At 39.1% G+C, this 23,325-nt stretch overlaps 2 protein-coding genes across 2 annotated transcripts in view; one reads left to right on the forward strand and one right to left on the reverse strand.

Annotated features, from left to right (window-relative positions):
• Positions 1 to 1,787: 1,787 nt before the first annotated feature.
• TMED5 (transmembrane p24 trafficking protein 5) lies at positions 1,788 to 17,089 on the reverse strand. The gene is made up of 4 exons (XM_075558485.1): positions 16,661 to 17,089; positions 14,516 to 14,613; positions 7,362 to 7,545; positions 1,788 to 4,129 (listed from the first exon to the last, which is right to left on the reverse strand). The coding sequence occupies exons 1-4, from the start codon at positions 16,850 to 16,852 to the stop codon at positions 3,911 to 3,913; spliced, it is 693 nt and encodes a 230-aa protein (XP_075414600.1). The 5' UTR covers positions 16,853 to 17,089; the 3' UTR covers positions 1,788 to 3,910.
• Positions 17,090 to 17,268: 179 nt separating this feature from the next.
• The window catches only part of CCDC18 (coiled-coil domain containing 18), a 108,521-nt gene continuing 102,464 nt past the window's right edge, over positions 17,269 to 23,325 (forward strand). The window contains exons 1-4 of the mRNA XM_075558499.1: positions 17,269 to 17,468; positions 18,185 to 18,365; positions 19,491 to 19,780; positions 20,215 to 20,389. Coding sequence (XP_075414614.1) covers positions 19,647 to 19,780; positions 20,215 to 20,389 — 309 coding nt within the window. The 5' untranslated portion in view covers positions 17,269 to 17,468; positions 18,185 to 18,365; positions 19,491 to 19,646. The remainder of the gene's footprint in view (positions 17,469 to 18,184; positions 18,366 to 19,490; positions 19,781 to 20,214; positions 20,390 to 23,325) is intronic.

Raw genomic sequence — 23,325 nt, forward strand, 5'->3', positions numbered from 1 at the left:
TGCACCTTAAACTAAGCCTTCTTTGACCCTCTTCTTAAGCCCTGTAATGGAGCCCCAGTGTCATAGTACAGTTCGAAAGCACCAAGCACCCCGTGGAAGAAAGATGAGGCTTTCTACGCCTGGGAAGAGTTGCAACTCAACTGGGGCAGTTCTCAGACACTGAGGCTGCTGGGAGTTGAGGTGACTCAAGGGCAATGAGTGGTTTACCCACTGTAATCACCAATAGACTGTGGTCTACATGTTTGCCTCTGTTTTATAACTGGGATCACACAATGTGTGCCTGTTGTGATACTTAATTAGCATAAAATTAGGATTTCAATCATTTTATTGGGGCTCATGCAACTCATCACAATCCATACAACCATCATGCCAAACACATTTGTAATTTGTTGCCATCATTTTCAAAACATTCTACTTGAGCCCTTGGTTCTCGGGTCCTCATGGTTTTCCCTCCGTCCCTCCCAAACTCTTAATAATTTGTTATTTTTTTTATGTATTACACTGACCGATGCCTCCCTTCACCCTCTTTTTTGTTGTCCACCCCTCAGTGAGGGGGTTATATGTAGATCATTGTGATTGGTTCCCCCTCTCTCGTCCCACCATCCCCTTCTGGTATGGTTACTCTCATTGGTTTTGAGGGGATTGATTACCTGTCCAGGATTCTGTTTCCAGATCTTATCTGTCCCATTGTATATCCTCTGGTCTAGCCAGATTTGTAAGGTATTGGGATCATGATAGTGGGGCAGGTGGAGAAGCATTAAAGCACTAGAGGAAAGTTGTGTTTCATTGGCTCTATGTTGCACTCTGACTGGCCTGTTTCTTGCTTGTGACCCTTCTGTAAGGGGATGGCCAATTGTCTACATATGGGCTTTGGGTCTTGGATTGAATTTCTTTTCATGGCAGAGGAACACTTGTGTACCACATTTGTTCTTCCACTCATCTGATTCCATCTTTTTGGTAGTGAAAGATGAAGGTAGTAGATTAGGAAAACAAAAGTTGCTTCATGAACTTTTTGACCAAAGTGAGAAAGCTTTATTATTTTCCATTTATATGAAAACGACAGAATCAGAAAAATTTCCAAATTCTCCCAGTTCCACAGCTGATAATGGTTAGCCAGTCTTCTTGACTTAAATCTTTCTGTATGCTTTTACTGAGACTGTTTTGAAACTTCCATTTATCTTATAAAATGTCTCAGATGAGCATCAAATGTTGTCTATTTTAGCATTGTAGTGAATATGATGGATAAAATAGATGTGCTTTCTAACTTAATACCTTAGAATCTAGTAGGGCTTGTTTATGTTATTTAGTTTAAGATGTGATAATGCAATTGGAACAGACAAATCTTCCTCTTGTGGAGCAGTTGATGGGTTTGAACTGCTGACTTTGCTGTGCAGTGTATAAGCAGTGTATAAGCCATAACATTACTAGGGCTTCTCCACATGGTAACAATTGTTGGATTTTTTTTATTGCTGCACAGCATTTCATGGAATGGCTGTACCAAAAGTTGAAGAACATTTGTTTCCAATTGGAAGATGCAAGTTCTTGGGCATTCCAACTTTCAAAATAGATTATATAATTTAGAATTCATTTTAATGCTATTTTCACACATTTACTGCCCATATCTTGAAACTCTTGAAAAACAGCAAAAATGTAATTAAAGATTCAAATGCAAATTAAGGCTGAATTAAAAGTAAATGTTAAAAAGGCAAAGAAAATTGGTTGTTCAATGATAAATAATTCTAATTGGATTGAATACTAACATTTTGAAGACATGAAGCAGATAAACATGCCTTTAAAAATACAGTTTTATTCTTCAATTGTAAATTTTATGCTTGTTAATACAGGTCACAGTGGAAGAAGCAAGGACTACTCTTGTAGTTTATTGGTCTCAGGTTTTCTGACTGTGCAGTTCATCACTTTTCTGTTATTGGGAAACTCGAATTTTCTTTATAGGCTTATAGTCTTACCCAGTTCTGGCTCTTGCAAGTTTTACTGTACTTCTGATATAATTTTACTCTTTTTACCCTACAACAAAATTAATTGTTCTTAACATTCCTAAATTGTTTCCCGAATAAAGGCATACATCAAGAATTTTTGAATGGTAGAAGTTATTGAATCATAGGCTTAAAATCAGTAGTACAAATCATGCAATGTAGATGACCATATAACAAATTTAATGTTAGTACAGAAATCAGCCATATATAAGAGGTAGAATTCTTAATCACAGCTTTATAGAAAGTTAACAGTAGCTTTAATTCTCCTTGCTCTGTTAAGTAACCTTAACTAAAATTAAGGGTCCTTCTCATTAATAGTCTAATGGGGAAATTAATGGTCCTGTTCTGCATGTGCTACAGGGGCTACACCAAAACACCTAAAGCATTTTCTTAGTAACTTAATGGATCACGTGGTGCTTTCCTATTTAAAAAGCTTTGTTGAAAGGACCATGTATCTCCTAAGGATCTGAAGAGTGAACTACATCTTTGTACCACTCTCTCCGGATCTCACTGCTTACCACATATTTCAGCAGTACTAACATGAGTCCTATGCTTAGATTTAATGTTAATTAGTAATTTCCAATTCAATATATTATCACAAGAATATTACATATGGTTGTGACCTAGACGGTCTATTTAGTACATTAGATGGTTAAATAGGACCCCACAGCCAGTGGTAAGCTGGGCTAGTAAAGACTGTTTATGTGGGCTATTCACATAGTGGGCGTGCAGTACTTGGGAGGTTCCCAACGCTTATTTCTATATCACTAAATGGGTCTAGTGGACATTTATGAAAGCTGTAATGAAAGTTGTTTAAATAAGAATACACAGTGCTGGAACTTCCTTGAGGGCTTACGTTTCGAAACATGTACCGTAATACTTTTAAAAGATAATTAAAAACAAATGATATAATTGTAAAAATCCTCCCCACCCTCCAAAAAAACATAGCCAAATACAAGTTTTTCCCAGCTAATGGAAATGCATTTTCCTGGTTGGGCTGTCATGATTAGCCATTCATATACATTTTGGGTTTCTGTCTAAACTATTTCATCAGATAAAGAGTTTATGTACATTTAAGATTCTTATTATTTTGAGAGCATAGAAAAGGCAGTATTATATCATGCTCTTTTAAACAATTCTAAAGTCAGCTATTATACCAAAGTTAAAACAACACTGACAAATAATATAAAAATAAGATTGTCATTTTCTCTCACATTAAAAAATTCTCTATCTCTGTGTCCTTAGGGAAACAGAAACTTTTGACCAAATAGCTCAAGAGGGCTCATTTTAATAGGAAAAGTTTAACTTTGCAATGTAATAATTATCAAAATGTCAGCCTTAAGTATATAAAGTAAATGTTTTTTTACTGAACTGATAGACACAGCATTTAGTTTTAAAAATCTCCAAATTGTAGTCATTTTCAAAGCTATGCCATCTATTTATATTAAAGTTGCATATGTTAGTAGAGAAAAAAATTAACCTTTGTCTCCTAAACATATAACCAATCCATAGTAATGAAATGTTCAGATGATTTATAACATACTGAAAGTACCTACAATTTTAGTTGTTATATTCACAAAGAAACTTCTTGGTAGGAGAACTTTTTAAATGGTGTGTTGCATCGAGATCCAAAGTTCAGTTATTTAAATCACCTAAGACATTTGAAATTGTTTAATTTCAAATTTAGGAAAATACAGTTATTAATAGGGACTTATTCATTGCTATGTTCTAGCAAAATAGTTCTGTTAACCATGTTAATATAACTGGGTGAGTAAAATTAGTTACACAAACAAAAGTGAAAACTGCCCTTTCACATTAAACACTTGTTTTCACACTTGCAAACCTGAAAACAATGTAGAGAGACTAATAATGGCCCTGACTGTGGTGGTTTACTGTAATTTTCCCGGGTTTGGAATTTAAGTCCTACTTTTCCTCTTATCCTCAAATAGATTCTTAAGCATATAAACTTGAATGGCTGACACTGCCACCATGACCACTAAATTAACTACAGACCAGAAATTAACTCTATCGAAGTTACTTTCTTGTATATTTCGATCACGGGCTTCAAATGCTCTAAGAAGAGTCTGGATATGACCACTTTTGCTTAGTCTGGACTTGATGCTGTTGATCGATTCCTGAGGATAAATAAAATGATTTCATTATAAAGTAATCCTCATATTTTAACTTAAAAATGTATTTCATAGTATTCTGATAGTCATTTTTATATCCAAGCATAAGGTAGATGGAGTCCATCAATTGATGGACAGGTAATATTTAAAATACAAAAAAGTCCTCTGCAAAGTTAATGTAGCAATCTTTCTGATACATATTTAACAAAGGAACAGAGCTGTTAACTGAAAATGGATCATTTGAAAACATCTGAATAGCATAGGGACAGAACTTTAACATTATCATTTGCTTTGGCCCAAAAGAAACTCTAGAAATATATTTTTAATAATCTGCTAACAGCTTTTAGGTATTTACCTGTTACATACAATTCACTATGTTTAAAATATTTGATAAAATATGAGGTGTTTTCACCTTACAAAAGTAAAATTAGGAAATATTACAATCTTAGGTGTGTAAAACGTAATATAAAAATGATTTTCTTAGACCACTTTCATAAGATAAGCTTCCCAAGATGCACTGGAAGTTTCTCAACTCATTCTGGAAAAGACAATTTATAATGGAATCTTTGTGGATTCAGTTACATCAACTATAAAAGTAATACGAGAGGGTTGCCAAAAGATCTTGGAGACGTTTCATTATCCCTTGATCGCATTTTCCACGAACATCTTGATATGCTTCCTTGTACATGAATGTATAATAAAATTTTCAAGTTGAGATTTAAAATATCAAGGTATTTATGGCAAAAATAAGTGTACTAGAAAGATTTCCTTAAATAGTAAGGAACCTGGTGGTATAGTGGTCATACGTTGGGTGGCAGTTTGAAACCACCAGCAGCAGCTCTGCAGGACGATGACGGGGCTTTCGACTGCCAACAGTGATCATCTTGGAAGCCCACGGGGGTCAATGAGCAGCACTGACTCAATGGCAGTGAGTTTGGTTTCCAGAATGTGGCATGAAATTCCCCAAATGCTCAAAATTTTAGTGTTCTCCTAACCTTTTACAATTACAGGGCATAACATTTGTGTAGGCAGATTTATAAAGCATGGTAACCTAGTACTGAAAATATATTTCAAAAATATATGGAATTTGCTTTCAGCTCTCTAAAGAAACTTATTTATAGTTCTTTTCAATAATATAGTGATGGTCAAATGTATTAATTACCTATTCAAATTTTCTAATTAGGGGAAAATGTTCTTGAAATTTTAAAAAGTGTACAAACATTTAAGCTGTGTATATGTCTAAAATGTCTGGTTACTTTATTTGTGTGAATGAAATCATTCTATTGAGAACAGTGCAATGAAGTACTGACAAGATTCAGACATGTTTATGTTTATTGTGGGAAAGAGTAATTAAAATATGAAAGGATATAGTGCTAGGACTGCCCTTTAGAAAACATGGGTGAGAGTAAAACTGAATCAATCAGTAGTGGAACTATGGGTACATGATTTACATTCTAAGTCTTGTTATTATCTATAAAATGGGATGGTGGGGAGAAGATTGGAGCTGGACTGAACTAGCTAAAATTTTCTTACAGTTCTAAAACTCAATTAAGTGTAGTTCATAGTGGACATGAATGTTAATTTAATGCTTTTACAGTCTATATTCATAGTTATATCAGTGGAAAAGTTAAGAAAAGTAATCTTTACTGTGTACCAGGCCTGGTTTGAAGCAATTACCCAGGGGTCCTCAAACTTTTAAAAAACTGCCCTCAGACCTGTTGGAGGGCCGGACTATAGTGTAAAAAAAAAACTATGAACAAATTCTTATGCACACTGCACATATCCTATTTTGAAGTAAAAAACAAAACGGGGCAAAAACACCTGGCGGGCTAGATAAATGTCCTCGGTGGGCCACAAGTGGCCCGTGGGTGTAGTTTAAGGACCCTGATTTATACATATACTACCTACCTATATTGCATTTTATCCTCCAACAACTCAGGTGGCTTCTCCACTGTGCAGGCTAGGAAACAAGGCTTAGAGCGCTGGGTAAGACTTACAAATATGATATTGTCTCATGATATTTCAGTTTCTTAAGCTGATTGATGCTATGTTCTAATTTGAAATTTAGAGCTATCAAGAAAGTACATTTAGAAAAATGTTCAAGTAATGAGAACTACTTATTAAAAACTGCAAACTTGCAAGTTATTACTCTTGCAGATATCTCTATAATCCATGTAAATATGTTGCCCATAAATAAGAAAATCCAAGTGTTTGATAAAGTCTCTAGCTTTTAAGAATATTGGCCTTCCCCCCAATCATTGCCAGAACTATTAGCAACAAATGGGTTCATGTACACACTCATCACTTTCATTATGCATGTTCACGATAAATAAAAAACAATTCATGCAAAGGAGCTGTGTGACTAGAGCAAAGGTTTTGTTCTTTTATTTAGCTGCTGGTTTCTGTTAACTAGGTCTGGTCACTGTTGTGGTGAGGTGCCATCATTAGCTCTTTCTCATATTGGACCCATGGACGACAGCATGGAACACTGCCTGCTCCTTTGCCACCCTCACCATGGTTACGTTTGAGCCCAGGGTTGCAGCCACTTAGTCAATGCATCTAATTGAGGGTCCTGCTCTTTTTTTGATGACTCTACTAAGTATGATGCCTACTAAGCAAGAGACCAAGGACTGGTCTCCAGTAACATGTCTGAAGTATGAGAGAGACCATCTTTGCTTTTAAGGAACATTCTGGCTATACTTTTCCAAGAAAGATCACAGTATTGTATTGTAACCAATGTGCTCAAATTGGTCAACATCAAACTTCAAATGATTAGGAAATATATAGATCATAAATGTGTATAGATTACTCAGTTTTACTATATGGATAAGTATAGTATAGACCATCACATTATTGTTTACAAGCATTCTGGAAGATTTTTACAGTCTGGATCCTGCACATTTTAGTTCTGTCTCTTTCTGGTTATAGAAGTAGGATTTTTTAATACCAGACACAATTTCCTTATTGGAAAGAATGGGAGATGATAATCTCATAGCATTAAGTAGTACCCTCTGGCATCAAGTTGATTCTGACTCATAGTAGAACTATTCCTAACAGTTTGTAACCTGTCTGTCTTCCTCAGAGTAGCTAATAGGGATTGAATCGCCAACCTTCTGGTCAGCATCCCAACACTTAACCCTCTGTGTGAAGTAGTTTATATTAAAGGAGAGAATCTAGATAAAATGCTTATCATAAAGTATCCTTTAGGGATGTTAGCAATTTTCATTACTATACTGACCAGGATATCTTCCAGTTTCATATCCAACATATCTGTGCCAGTAATATATTTCTTCCAGTCTTCTTGTTCTTGCTCTTGATCTCCCATATTATCCAGGATTAGTTCAAAGAAAATCACCTTCTCAGAAATGGTGCTGAATGTATTGTCAAAGCAGAACATGTAGTCACCAACTTCAGTCTCTATCCTGTATAAAAGTACGTGTTTTCAGTTATCTTTGTCTATTGGGGATAAAATAACATTCTGTAGGTAGAAGGCAGGTCTCATTATCATTGCAAAGCTTACGGACGGAAGACTGCTTCTGACAGTTTACATCAGTGGTTCCCAGCATTCCTAATGCCATGACCTTTTAATACAGTTCCTCATGTTGTGGTGACCCCCAGCCATAAAATTATTTTCATTGCGACTTCACAAAAGTAATTTTGCTACTGTGATGAATTGGGCGACCCTGTGAAAGGGGAAATGCCCCACAGGTTGAGAACCGATGATTTGAATAGTTAATTATTAGACAATAGGCAACCTGAGAGAATGTACATTCATACATTTACAAGTTAGATAGGTTTGGCATTTATTAATAAAAGTGACAATTTTTGGAAAAGACAGAACCAAAAATTAGAAATGTAATACCTCACAATACTTTTAAAAATAAATTGAGTTCAGTTATTATGCAAATATAGCTACCAACCTACCCTTCAATCAAAGACTAAAACTACTGAGTTAAAAAGTTTTCTCTATAAAAAGTCATGATAGGTTGTGCTAAGTGCTTTCCCGCCTCCTATTTTATAATGCACTTTATGATAGGATTGAGGTATGTGGCCAACACCAATGCTTTCTCCTCAGTGATGTTACTTTCATTAAACAGATGCCAGGTATCTCCTAGATTCACATTCCTGATAACTGGCTTAAGCAGAATCAATGTGGCAAAGTGGTTTTTAATGGGAAAACATTCAGAGCAAAATAGCCCCTAGGCTAATGACATCTGCTTGAAACAAAGATCCCTCTTAGAGTGAATGACAAAAGCGGCTTACATTTTGCAACAGTAAGGTAACGATTTTTATTCAGTTAATTATTTTGCAACACACTGAAAACAATTAAAAACCAGCAAAAACACTTTTGTCAAGATCACAGTATCTATAAAATCCTCTGAGAAGCCAAGCACTCCCTCAATGCATGAATACTTTCTTTTATTAAATTGGCACTCTACGATGCTCACCCTCCCAACACAACTGCTGAAGCCAAAGCGGGGGAACAAGTAAATGTGAAGAAAGCTGATGGTGCCCGGCTATCAAAAGAGATAGTGACTGGGGTCTTAAAGGCTTGAAGGTGAACAGCGGCCATCTAGCTCAGAAGCAACAAAGCCCACATAGAAGAACACACCAGCCTGTATGATCGTGTGGTCCCGAAGGGATCAGTTATCAGGCATCAAAGAACAAAAAATCATGTCATTGGCTGCACACCTCCATGATACGATCGTCGCAGACAAACAGGTGCATAAGCAAATGTGGCAAAGAAAGCTGATGCTGCCCGGCTATCGAAAGAGATAATGTCTGGGGTCTTAAAGGGCTTGAAGGTGAACAAGCGGCCATCTAGCGCAGAAGCAATAAAGCCCACATGGAAGAAGCACACCAGCCTGTGTGATGAAGCAATAAAGCCCACATGGAAGAAGCACACCAGCCTGTGTGATCACGAGGTGCCAAAGGGACCAGGTATAAGGCATCATGCAAAAAAAAAAAAAGTATATATTCTGGTATATATATATATATATATACCAGAGTGACTGAAGGGGGAAGTGCAGAGTGGAGACCCAGGGCCCATTTGTCGGCCACTGGAGATCCCCTCACAGAATGGTTTAGGAGAGGAGATGGGTCAGTCAGGGTGCGATGTAGTACCGATGAAGAATACAGCTTTCCCCCAGATCCTGGATGCTTCCTCCTCCCAACTACCATGATCCAAATTCTACCTTGCAGGACTGGATAGGGAAGAGGTTGTACACTGTTGCATATGGGAGCTGGAGGCACGGGGAATCCAGGGTAGAAGATACCTTCAGGACCAAGGGTGTGAGGGGCGATGCTGGGAGAGTGGGTTGGAAAGGGGGAACTGATTACAAGGATCCACATGTGACCTCCTGCCTGGGAGATGGATGGCAGAGAAGGGGGGAAAGGGAGACTCCGGATAGGGCAAGATGTGACAAAATAACAATCTATAAATTACCAAGGGTTCATGAGGGAGGGGGTAGTGGGGTGGAAAGGGAAAATAAAAAAGAGGACCTGATGCAAAGGGCTTAAGTGGAGAGCAAATGCTTTGAAAATGATTAGGGCAAAGAATGTACGGATGTGCTTTATACAATTGATGTATGTATATGTATGGATTGTGATAAGAATTGTATGAGCCCCTAATAAAATGTAAAAAAAGAAAAAATTCTCTGAGAAGCGATAGGTGGCCAGACAAGATGTTTTAGAGCAGCAGTTCCCAACCTGTGGGTTGCGTCCCTTCGGGAGGGTCCAACGACCCTTTCACAGGGGTCGCCTAAGACCACGGGTAAACACTTATTTCCGATGGTCTTAGGAACGGAGATATCACTGCTCTATCCAATAGAGTGTGCCCACAAGCAGAAATGCCCACATGAATACCCTGCAGTGAAGACTTACCCATGCTACACCATGTTTCAAGACATTTATTTGTATTTATAAATAAATATTTCACAATATATAATTACATATTGCTTTTGTGATTCATCACTATGCTTTCATTATGTTCAATTTGTAACAATGAAAATACATCCTGCATATCAGATATTTACGTTACGATTCCTAACAGTAGCAAAATTAGTTATGAAGTTAGCAAGGAAAATAGTTTTATGGTTGGTGGTCACAACATGAGGAACTGTATTATAGGTTCACTGCATTAGAAAGGTTGAGAATCACTGTTTTATAGTCCACAGGGCAAGTGCAAATAGTAAAGACTCTTTAATAAAAATTCTTTATCCCTAACATGTACCTGAAATGAATTGATAGCAGCCCAAGAAAGTCTAATGTTTTTGGATTTTTACCCCCGTTATTTTAATACAGGTTTTGGTATATCCAACAATGTTTCTTATCTACTTAGATGGCTTCAAAACCTTTCTAGTATTCTAACTGCTTACTACCCATCTTTCACCAGTCTCGCTCCGATGATTTCAGCAAAAATTAGGAGACATCCCCCAAGCAGTGGTAATTTGGAGTTCAAAACTGCTCTTGACTAGTATTTTTTAACTTTTAGGGTCCAGCATTAGGTGCTATTATAGCTCTCTGATCCCCAGAATTTCTCCCACCAGAATGTAAAGTTGTTACTTCCTCTTGTTTGAAAACATTTCACCTACACTTCCCTTTGGTTGGCATGCAGCATTATGCAGTATGCCCGCCTCGGAGGACCCAAGTAATTCTTCAGTGAAACCTACCTCCGTTTGGAAACCTGTCAATTTGGGAACAAGCACCGTATGTCAAAGGATGCTGCAAGTTTGCCGCAACTTAAAAGTCCTTCCTTCCAGCATTCTAGATGACGTTCCAAGTGCTACACTCTAGTGAATATGTGTGAGGCCAGGCAGGTTTAAGAAACCAGAGAGGGACGGCAAAAAGAAAGCTGTGTGTATACTAATCTTTTTTCAAAATATACCCTCCATGTGCTGGGCTGAAGGCACTGATACCATTGTTCCTTTGATAACACCTCAATATAGTCATTTTTAATTTTGAGCCCAGAAATGATTTGTCATCTCTCTTGTATGTCAAAGGATGCTGAGAGCTTTTGTGTAACATGAGGATTCAGATGGGTAAGCTATTAAAAGTTGAGGGGGTGAAGTTTGTAGCTGACATAAGAATTGGAAGTTGATATTATAAAAACCTTTATTAAACTTTCTAGCCTGACACAATGGATGGATGTATGGATTGTGATGAGAGCTGTACAAGTTCCCCATAAAATGATTTAAAAAAGAAAAAAAAACTTTCTAAAGTGGCTTGCCATGTAATCAGTTCAGCTAAGAAAACTTTAATTGTTCTTTTATCTAGCCTGTGATCAAAATTTCAGATCCTGTTTTATTTCTTTCTAATCACTGGTACTACAATTCCCACCAATTCACTTTTACATACATGGCAAATGTTGCTACATGATAGCTACTGACTCGACTTTCCATTTCCTCTAGTTGACAACAGAAAAACAAAACAAGGAGTTCAAACTATTTTAGTTTTTATTGTGGCTATTTTTTATCTCCACTATGCGAGTTCATTTAAATGCTCAAAATGCTTGAATTCTTTCCCACAGAATGATTTTGAATCCTGACTTCCTTTATATGATTGCTATTATCTTTATTTTCTTGATGAAGATGGTCATTTTAATGATAAAGTTACAATTTAAAGTGTGGATATTAAAAGGGTGTTATTATCAATAAACATTCCTCTTTGTTGATAGGAAAGGTGGATAAACTTTAGCTTCTTACTTAACTGCTCTATGCCTCAAATGCCTCTGGTAAGATGAAATAATGACAGCCTGCATCTCCTTGGGTTCTGGTGCACAATTATAAAGGAAAAACAAGATTTATGTAAAGTATAGAAGACAATAGTATCGTGATACATCAAAAAACAAATGTGATTTCTCTCATAAACTCAATTTTTGTCTCCCAGGAGGAGATAATGCCAAGTAAGAAATCAACAAGGTATCTTTTTTCCCTTCTTATATCTAGAGAAAGAAGATAATGGAAGAGAAATAAAAACTGATAGAAATCCTGTATATTGTTTGAATTCTAAAATTTAAAAATGAACTACACATTTTTACTTCTTATTCAAAGAACTTCAAAGAGCACACTTCAAGTATCTCAACCTAAGGTGACTTTAACTTGTTCTTTTTCTATTTAGTTTATATAAATATTTTTCTGAGCTCTGCATATCAAAAAACACTTTTAAAATGAGTATCAGAAAATTATAGTTGACATTTTTTCCCTCCTCATTCCCTGATACAAGCATTTGGTATTTACTGAGCATCGTACGTGCCAGGAGCTTAGTTAACAGAGACCAATATTATAATAGCTAATACTTACATAGTGCTATGTGCCAGAGATGTTCTAAGCATCGTATGGTAGAAAGCAATAGTTTTGGTTCATCCTGCCTCCACCTGTTAATAAATGTGTATTTAACTTCTCTGAGCCTCCTTGTCTGTAAAAATTCCTCATTTGTAAAATGGGAATCAAAGTATCTATGTCATAGTAGGTTGGATCGATTAATTTAGATAGCACATAAAATGCTTAGTATGGCAAATAGCAGACACTCTATTCTTATTCATGGTTTAGTTCTAACATAGCAAAATTTACAAAGAAAGTGTTATAGCAAAATAATACAAGGGAGCAGGGAAACACACCAGTCAGATGGAAGATGTAAGAGAACATAGGCATCCCTTGGAGACACTGTAGATTTGATTCCAGACTACCACAATTCAATGAGCAGTATCACAACAGTCACACACTCTCTTTTTGGATTTACAGTGCATGTAAAAGTTATGTTTACACGATGGTCTATTAAGTGTGAAATACATTCTGAAAAAGCTGGAAGGGTTGTGAAGAGTACCAAAACATGACGTAGTGGGTACATGCTGCAGGAAAAGTGGTGCTGGCGGGGCTCAAGGCAGGGTTGCCATTAGCCTTTAAAGGGTTGATTGGTAAAAACAGAAACTCCACACAGTATCTCCAGGGCATAATAAAACAGAAGCATGCTAGCACAAGGCCTTTTTGTCTTTTTCAAAAAGTTCTGACAAGTAATTTCTTTCTCTATGGTCTAAGGCTGGGGTCCTCTAACTTTTTAAACAGGGGGCCAGTTCACTGTCCCTCAGACCCGTTGGAGGGCCGGACTATAGTTTAAAAAAAAAAAACTATGAACAAATTCCTATGCACACTACACATATCTTATTTTGAAGTTAAACAAATGGGGCAAAAATACCCAGCGGGTCGAACAAATGGCCTTGGCGGGCCGCATGTGGCCTGCGGGCCGTAGTTTGAAGACTCCTGGTCTAAGGGATTATCTTTTAATATCTGAGTAAAAATATATTACACGTGCATAAAAACAATATTCTATTGTTTTAATAAAGCTATGGTCAAAGATGATACAGACAGCAAACAGTTCAAGAAACTCTTTAGGACAGATACTTGAAATAAGAAGCCTAAGTTAAGGGAATAATCATGTATTAACCAAATTACAGAGGGAAGTGAATCAGGGTTAGCTAAAACACCAAATGACTGTTTAACATGTTCACTTGTGCAGGAGTAGTACATTATTTAATGTGGCTCTTCCTGCCAAAGTCTCTCCCACCAAATGACCTTTCACTGAATAGGTCTGGTTAGAAGGTGAGAGAGATACTGATAGGATTCACCTGTGAGTAATTTCAAACAGGATTCCCTGGAGTGCCATGCTGCTGTGTATAAAATGAGCACTCTGAGAAGCAGGAAGAGGGATTATCAACAAGAGCCTAGAGTGGAATGTGTCTGAATTCGAGATCGCTGTACAGTAAACCTCCTGGGTCCCGAAGACAGCTACCCTACCAGAGGGGCAGCAGCAGAGCCAGGAACCAGAGCAAGGAGCAGAATGATGGCCTTCCCAACCCCCAGAGCAAGTTGAATGTTTGGTGCAGAAGGCTGGCTTGGGGAGTGGGTCTTTGGACACTTAAATGGGGAAGTTGGACTTGCTGACCCACAGAAGTGGGGCTGAGTGCCTTCAGGCTGAGGCTTATTGGAGTGGGTGCCTTGGGGACTTAATTCAGGGAGTTAGGTGTGAACTGGAGTTTGAACTGAATGCCTTCTGGTTGAGGCTTATAGCAGTGTGGTATGCCCCTTTGGGCATTAGTACACCTGAAACTTTGTTGTAACATGTACTGGTAAAAAACTACCTTGAGTAGTAACTGACTCACTGACATTACAACTTACTAACTCCCTTAAAAATGCCATTAATCGTTAATTTTGTCTAAGTTTCTGTGTAGCATTTGCAATGGATATTACAACCCAAAGAAGCAAAGTAGAGATTAAGATATTTCAACTTGAAATAATCTAATTATGTTATTTAGCAATGGATATGGTAATTACCCTGCCCTGAAGATAGCCCTCTGGTATTATTGGGCATAAGCTAAAACTAGGAGAGATTACTTACGTGTGAACTCCATCTGATTTTCTTTGTTCAAAAACTAAAGTTTTACCCTCTGGAGAAGCAAGATGGAAATCAATATCTAATCCCGCTCCATCTAAAACCTGTGGGGGAGCATAAAAGAAAAGAACCTATATTATAAATTCTGAATATAAAATTTTTATATAGATTCCAGTGAAAGGATTTCCTCCCCTTTAATAAAGAGGGTAAGAAAGTCAACTAAAATAAATAAAAGCAAACAGACTTCTGCTAGATCTAGAAAGGGAGCTGAAAGTTCATTTTGTCTAATTCTATTCATTTTTGGAACCTTTCCTTTTTTTTAAAACTCATTTCTGTTGACCTCACCCATATTTAGGTTTCATGGGCAAATATTAGTATTACTAAAATAGTCTTTTTTAAACAGTGCCTTCTTTGAGAAGCTTTATAGCGTAGACAGAAACAGAGTTCAAATATGTCCCTATTACATAAAAGTTAGGCATTTCAGGGTATGTTAAACATAACATTTATGTTTCCTCTTCAAAAAGTGAGAACAATTCATTACGCTAGCCTGAAATTCAATGTCCTCATGACCTGCCTCCAAATAACTCCACCTTCAATACATTCTACAACTCCCCAGTGTGAACTGTGTATTTAAAGTAGGCTTGTGTACTGGACTGCGAACCACAAGTCAGCAGTTCAAAACCACTAGCCGCATTGGGAGAAAGACCATGGTTTTTACTCCATTAGAGATTACAGTCTTGGAAGCTCACAGGGACAGTTCTACTCTGTCCTAGAAGGTTGACAGGAATCAGAATTGACTTGGAAGTGAGTTTTGAGTTTTGTTCACTGATTGGTCAAGGGATAAGATCTGTTGCTTTAAAAATCTCCAAATGTGCATATAATTATTATTAGCTGCCAAGAAGTCAACATTTTGACTGGGGGCAACTGCATGGGGCAAGGTTTTGGTGGTTAGAATCTTTAGAGAAGCAGATCCTTTCCCCACTAAGACTCCCAGATTATATGAGAAAATGGTGTATATTATTTTGCTCACCATTGCATCCCTAGCCCTTAGTGCAGTAGACAAAACCGAACCCAACCCAACTCATCGCCATGGAGTCAGTGCTGACTCAGCCACCCCTATAGGTTTCTGAGACTGTACTGTTTAGGTAAGTAGAAAGCCATTTCTTTCTTCCTCAGAGTAGCTGCTGGTTTCCAAATGCGTGTAGCCACTACACCAGGCTTCCTTGACACGTACTAAGCACTTTATGACTAAAAACTTCTAATTTTAAGTAATTTATTTTTTTAAAGTAATTTATTGTATTCACAAGATAGGCCTACTGACATTGAAAATGCCTCTCGTGTTTTTTTCAAAACTTGAAATCAATACCCGCTTAGATGATAAACTCTGGAACCCCTATGTCCTACAGGGTGGCTGTAAGTTGGAATCCACTCTAGAGCAACGAGTTAGCTTTTTTTTGTTGGAAGTTGCTATACAAAAGAAAACAATGGCATGGGGGCAAACCTTACCAGGCTAAGTGAAAGAAAGGTTGAACAGTTTAATATATGGCTTCACATTATTTGATTTTGAAATGATGGCCATACAGGTGTGAAGAAAATGCACCATTAAATACAGCCCTCATTGAGGTCCCTTTCAAAATACAGTATTTTAAAATAGGAACTAGTGAGTGAGAATCACGTGGTAACAATTTCAAAATCCTTACGTAGTGGGGAGGGGCGTGAAGATTTATAACATCCGAATTGGGTGAAAGGGGAGGGAGAGATTCAAACAAGTGTCATCGCCTCGTCCAATGATGGAGGAGAACGTGTTTAATCCCGTATTGTGAAATTCCGAATATCGGAGCGTGCAGTGGCTGGTAAACAGATAGGCATATTACGGGGGGGGGGGGGGGGGGAGAGAACAACCGCCCCCCCCCCCAGTTCCGGCCTCCTTCCAGCGGAGGAAAGGGGCCCGGGGGGCTCGTTTCCAGGTCCCGCTGAACTTGCGGGTCCTGGGACGGTCGCGCGCCGCGCCTCGCGCGCCTGCGCGGAACGGGCTGGTTCCCCGGCGGCCCTCGCCGCTCCATCACCCGGGCGGGCGGCCGGCCAGCAGAAGTTTCCAAGCGGGTGAGAGGCTGGGCTACCGGACGCGGCTAGCGCCCTCTCGGCACCTACCTGGTATTCGATCTCCAGCGAGGCCTTCAGGGGCATGGGCTGGTAGAAACACTCCTTGTGGCCGGCCGCAAGGGTAAAGGTGAAGTCGCTGTCTAAGGAGGGGGTGAAGCCGGCCGCCCCCGGCAGCAGCACTGAGGATGGCACCGCGGCCAGGAGGAGCACCGGGAAGGGCAGCCAGATCTTGTCGCCCATTCCTGCCGGGGCGGCTTTGGGCTGAAAGGGCGCGGGAGGAGTGGGGAATGGGCGCCTTAGCTCCGCGTTTTCTCCCTGGATTCCTCGTGGCTGGCAGAGACACCTGGAGCCTGAAGAAAGTGGCGGCGGCGGCAGAGGTTTCCTCGTAAGGGCCAAACAGTGCTTGAAAGGGTAGGGACTGAGGGCGGGGCCAGCAGTCCCTTTCCGCACCCTCCTGGGCTCTGCCCCGGCAGGCCGGCGTGAGCCCGGCCCACCTCACGGCCCGACGGCCGCAGGTTCCCATGGCTTCTCCACGCCAATGGGCGTCGAGGAGGCGATTGTGGGAAATGTAGTTCGTAGCGTGCTTGCAGCCGGGCTCGACCGCGCTGGCGGACTACCATTCCCGACAGGCCCCGGGCCTCTGGCTGCCTTCCGCCGACAGCGGGAGGGCAGGGCCGAGGCTGCGGAGACGCGTTCTCAACGGCTCCCGCGGCGGTTCGAACTCCGCGCGCCGGGCGTGCGCTGTTCTCGGTTTCGTGCGTTTGACGCTTCCAAGCCCGGGACCGGAGACGGGCCGAGCCTGGAGTCCGGAGTGCGCAGTTGTCGGGAGTTCTTCTCCTCCGCTGGGACGCGGGTGGTGAGCGACTGCCGCTGGGCGGGTGGGAACCCGCCTCCTTGGAACGTTGTTCCGTTCCTCGCGGCTGGCAGCCGCGGACCGGGACCGGGACCGCCCTCCGCGCCTCGCCTGGTCCCGGCCCACGCTGAGCACGCTGCTCTTTAGAGGCTTCTGTACGAGTATTTTAGTTGCGGGAAAGTCGGAGAGGAGGAGTTCATTTCCCGCCTGCCGCTGCTTCTAGCTTTACTTTTATTAGATGCAGATAGTATGAGCTCTGTCAGATTGAGCGCGCTTCAGTCAGAACAGTGCCATACAAAGCGCCTAAAATCCGCAGCCATCGGATTCCGTTCGTGGAGTGTGGCGAGAGCACGACACTAGTGCGCTGTGATGGGATGTTTGCGTGAGCACACGGAGGAACACAGTGTTCTTGGGGCTACAAAATGACCCTGCAAGGTCGGACCCATCCATAGCATGTTGTGCCTTTACCTGTCGGACGCACTCCAGATAGACTTCGTAACCTGCTGCGCTTCGAATGGAGGGGCAGTCGTTTGTCAGTAAATGGCCCATTAACGTCAGTAGCAGGAGTTCGATAGGGATATTGCTACTCCAGACGAGTTAGAGGACTTTTCACAGTAAGCCACATGCAAGTGGTTAGAAAGGAAGTTTGCTTTAGGAGGAAACTGCCAAATGGCATTTTAGAACTTCTTCAAATTTTCTTCCCTTTCAACATCCTATAGGGAACTGGCAATGTAAAAGAGAGCAAGCAGGATGGGGACCTGATTCATGAACTTCTGTCCGGCAGAGAATTCTTAAAGCGGAAACCAATTTGTGGGAGCAAAAGGGAAGAAAGGATAGAACCACTTTGCCTATCAGATCAGTATAGCATCTCATTTAATTTCGCGCCACAGTCTGAAGAAGGTGAGCGTTTGCTTTCTAACCTTATACATCTGAGAAATTTTGAGTGGGGAGTACATCTGTCAAGAAGGATAGTTTTGTAAACCTTTATTCCTTCAACAAATGTATGTGTCTTGTGGTCCTGATAATACCCAGACTCTAACCATCTAGAACTCGAGAGTCAGGATGGTAAGAATGGCAATGAAAGAGGCTACCATGACATGACAAAGATACATGAGATCTGAAAAAGGAATGTCATTTTTCGACTGCCCAGAAATATCTAAAGTAGTAAGGACTATACAACTTTAATTAATTATGGAAATAAAATCTGGAATTTTTAAATGTGCAAATAGTATTTAATAGAGTTTCACAACCTTATTGATACTCATAATTGAAAAAAAACAAAACTTTTCCTCGTATATTGCCAAATGTCATTTGGACCTCTAGTTGCAAGAAATAAATGTTTTAAAATTCTTATAGCTGTTATGAATGGCAGATAGGCGTAACCTTTATTTGACAATAAATTCCTTCCGAAAAAATTGTGATGTTTTTGTTTTGGTAATGTCAGTATTTTATCAGCTGTCCAGAGATTGTGACCTGATTATGAAAGTTTGAATACTTCTTGTTGAAACTGATGTCTAGGGTAGTGGGAATGTCTTGTGATGGAATGAAAAGGTCTATGGATCCCGAGACTTAGGTTCAAAGCCTGTTTTTACCATTTGTGTGACTTCGATGCAGTTATTTAGCTTGTCAGACTCTTGGTTTCTTCATCTTTAAGATAGGATAAGAAATAGTTTATGAAATGTATTATGTTAAGTAAATGAATCAGAGACTCTGGTGACACAGCCATTTAAGCATTTGGCTGCTAACCAAGAGGTTGGTGGTATTTTAGGTCGAGATGAGTCAGCATCAACTCAATGGCAGTTTGGTGTTTGGGGTTTTTTAAACTTTTATTTGGCATTCTATAAAAATTACAGCTAAGGACACCATGTGAGACGTAGTTCTGCTCTGTTACATGGGGTCACTATAAGTTAAAAATCAACTCCATGGCACCTAACAAAAAAAGTAAGACTAAACTTGGTAAAACTAATACGAATTTAATCCAAAGAATTTGTATTTAGAACTTTGTGTTATGTTTGTGCATTTCAGAGAATATATTGAGTTTTTTGTTTATTTTAAACCATCATGAAGATTTCACACACTTGAAATAGAAAAATAATGAGTTAAATTTAATTTGTGTGAAAGTGTTTTGAATGACACTACAGAATCCTTCAGGGAAGATAAAAGAAGATTTTTGTTTGAGAAATGGAATCTAATTCATCATACTACTGTAATAAAGACAATGAAGAAGAAAGTTTGCTTGCAAATGTTGCTTCCTTAAGACATGAACTGAAGATAACAGAATGGAGTTTACAGAATTTAGGGGAAGAGTTATCTAGGTAAGTAAATAAAACCAAAAAACTTTAATTTATGAATGTAAAATATATGAATTTCATTACGTCTTATGCCTCTGAAACAATATTAATTTTTTAATATTAAATATATCAGTTTAGGGGAAAATAGGAATATTAGAGAAACATTCATATGTTAAGTAAACACCTTTAACATTACAGTACAAAATGTTTTGAGTATAGTTAATCTTACAATATTATGACTTTTTAAGAAAATCATTAATCCCACTTGTGGAGACTGTAAAATTATGTTGTTTAAACTGGTTTATTGAAAAATTTTTGGAACCGTTAAGTTCATTACTATATCTCATTGGCTCTAGTATTTTAGGTGCTATCCTTTTTTCCTATTTACTGTATAAAAATTTGTAGTGGATATTTAAATTACTGAAAACTAAATAAGTTTTTTCTTTTTTTCACCCTAGTGTTAGTACAAGTGAAAATTCTGATTATATCTGTAATCCCTCAAGATTTGAAAGGCTCATTTTGGAAGACCTTGCTCAACCTGGCCACTCTGGACCTTTGAATTATTTACCATACAAAAAAACTTGTAAACTACCTGGTGGCAATACTGATTGTCATAAAAAGCCAAGAGATAAGGTTATTGATTTTTAGACCTATCTACTTAAAATGTTTTCTTTAAATACTTCTTCTAGTTCTACTGTGGTGTTGAAGACTTGTTGAGTTTAAATGCAGTATTTCCCAGGATTATGAATCAATGTTTGTCCCACTTAGGGGCAGCTTATTGCCTTTTAATTTAATTTAACTTAATTTATTTATTTATTTGCCTTTTAATTTTAAATGCACTCACACACAATTTTGTATATGTGTACAATATGTGTATGTTATATATAGATACACATACACACGTGTATATATGTATGTGTGTGTATGTATATATGAACCCTGATAGCATAGTGGTTGCTCATTGGCCTGCTAACCAAAAGGTTAGTGGTTCAAAAACATTAACCCATTCTTTGGGATAAGGATGAGGTTTTGTACTCCTATAAAGAGCGTCTCAAACTCACATGGGCAGTTTTATTCTGCCCTATATGGCCTCTATGAGTTGAAGTTGACTTGATGGCAGTGAATGAGAGTGATATATATAAGGGGGTTTTCCCCCTCCCCCCCTAAAAAAACCCAGAAGAAAGTGCTGGGCGGAACTTTCAGTATGAATTTTTCCCACTGGGCAAGCATCGAGCAACTTGCTCTAAGTTAGTACACGCAGTGGCGTCTCCTGGGAAGGTTCTCTCTGGTCACAGTGAATTTTTTCGTAAAAGCAGTTTTGCTTGAACCTTGCTTTTTGTGACTGCAAACTTAAGAGAACAGCATGGGGCTGAAATTTTGTTTCCTGGTTAGAAAAATGTTGCAGAAACTTGTGGTGTTGAACACTGCTTATAGGGACAGTGCTGTGGGAAAAACAAGTGTATGAGTAGTTTTCTCATTTCAAATAAGGTGTGCTGTCGATTGATAACAAACCTTGTCCTGGACTTCTGTCAACTTCCCCAATTGATGGAAATATTGAAAAAAATTTGTGCACTTGTGCTCAAAGACCTATGAAGGACCATTGAAGAGATGGGGAAGTTACCTAGACTATCTCGGAGTGTGCATCAGCAAACTTTAACAGAATATTTGGAAATGAGAAGGGCTATTCTGAAATTTGTGCCTCGGTTTCTGACTGACCAGGAAAGACTGTGGAGTGGAAACATGCCAGGCTTTGAAAGAACAGCTCTGAAGCGACCCAGACTTTTTCCAAGGTGCTGAGACTTGGTGCTATTCTTAGGACCCCGAAAGCAAACATCAGCCAGCAGAAGATGCCATCAACACATCTAAAGAAAGCTCGTCAAGTGCAATCAGAGATCAAGATGATGGTGCTCATTGGTTTTTTTTTTATGTGAGGGGGATAGTGCATTTGGAGTTTGTTCCACCAGGTCAGACTGTTAATCAAGCTTTCTATTTAGAGGTTCTGAAAAGGTAGCGTAACTGTGTGATAAAAAAGGCCCAATTTCTAGCAGAAGGGGGACTGGTTTTGCCACAATGCACTTCTTCATGCAGTCATCTCACTGCACCAATTTTTGGCAAAAACAGCATGCCTCTTTTGCCCCACACACTGTTCTCACCTGACCTCGCTCCATGTGATTTTTTTTTTCTTGAATGAAGAGGGATATGAAAGGACAACAAATTAACAAAGTGGAAGAGGTGAAGCAAAAAAATGAGGGAGGTGCTGTCAGCCATCCAAACATGAGTTTGAAAATTGTTGCCAGGAATGGACTCGCAGATTTGACAAATGCATTAAGTGTAATGGCAAGTACCTTGAAGGTGATAAGGTTGTTTTGTAAAAAAAAATTAAAAACAAAGCTTTGGGGGAAAAGAAGTCCCAGGGTTTTTTTTGGGGGGGTACCCCTCATATATATATTTTTTTTTCTCTGAAAGAATTGAACCAGTCTTAATCTATTGCCAACAGCTTTTTTCATCACAGTCACTTTTACTTACTGCATGTGCAGCTTTTAACTAATTGAGAACTCTTCAAGCCTTTTCGTGTACTAAGACTTACAGCTTCAAAGTCAATACTAACTCAGCGCGATCCTGTAGGTCTGAGCAGAACTGACCCAGAGGATTTAAGACCCTATAAATAATAATGGAGATAGTCTGTAGCCTTCTCTCGGAGCAGCTGATGGATGGATCAAAACACTGTTCTTTTGCCTAGCAGCCAATGCTTAAATCCACTATACCACCAGAGGATCTTTTTTTCTTGGACTGAAACAAGCAAACAAAAAAACCCAACTCAGTGGCATCTAGTTAATTCTCACGCATGTGACCCCTATAGTACAAGTTCCAAGACTAGCTGGGTTTCCAAGACTAGCTCTTTACAGGAGTAGAAAGCCCAATCTTTCTCCCATGGAACGCCTGGTGGTTTGCAGTTGTTACACCCCAAGCTTAGCTACTGTACCACCAGTGCCCCTCTTCCACTAAGGACAAATAACCAACTGCTTATTTTTGAGCTTTCCTACAAATGTGACGGAAAAACACGGGAGTGGAGAAGTTTTCACCTGAGAACTGCTTGTAATTATTGCTTGTTACTTTCTAACAAAGTAGTTACTTGGGTGTATTATTAGGAGCCCTGGTGGCATATGTTAAGAGCTCAGTTGGAGAAAAGACTAGGCTGTCTACTCCCAGGCTTTGCACTCCCTGCTGGAGTTAGTCTTGGAAACCCACAAGCCATTTTACTCTGCTTTATAAGGTAGCTATGAGTCAGAATTGACTTAATGGCAGTTAAGTTTGTTTTAAAGTTTGATGTATTACTGTATTTTAAGTTTCTGTATTCATTTACTTTTTACAATTGATGTTTTGTCAAGCAAATTATAAACTCCCTGATTGTTAGCCCAGTATTCTGTATATGATAGTTATTTACTAAAGGTTAACTCACATGATAGCATGGCCCATTTCATTACTTTCCGTTGTGGGTTATGGGTTGATCTGCTAACCAAAAAGCCCAGGGGAGAAAGGTGAGGCTTTCTGTTCGCACAGAGTTGCAG

This window comes from Tenrec ecaudatus, chromosome 1, assembly GCF_050624435.1.
Source record: "Tenrec ecaudatus isolate mTenEca1 chromosome 1, mTenEca1.hap1, whole genome shotgun sequence".
Classification (NCBI taxonomy): domain Eukaryota; kingdom Metazoa; phylum Chordata; class Mammalia; order Afrosoricida; family Tenrecidae; genus Tenrec; species Tenrec ecaudatus.

Excerpts from the sequence above, each read along its gene's own strand:
- TMED5 (XM_075558485.1), bottom strand. The coding sequence starts at position 16,852 with ATGGGCGACAAGATCTGGCTGCCCTTCCCGGTGCTCCTCCTGGCCGCG. Across the intron at positions 14,614-16,660 it reads CGCTGGAGATCGAATACCAG|GTTTTAGATGGAGCGGGATT; the intron begins GTAGGTGCCGAG and ends GCTCCCCCACAG. Across the intron at positions 4,130-7,361 it reads TGAAACTGGAAGATATCCTG|GAATCGATCAACAGCATCAA; the intron begins GTCAGTATAGTA and ends ATTTATCCTCAG.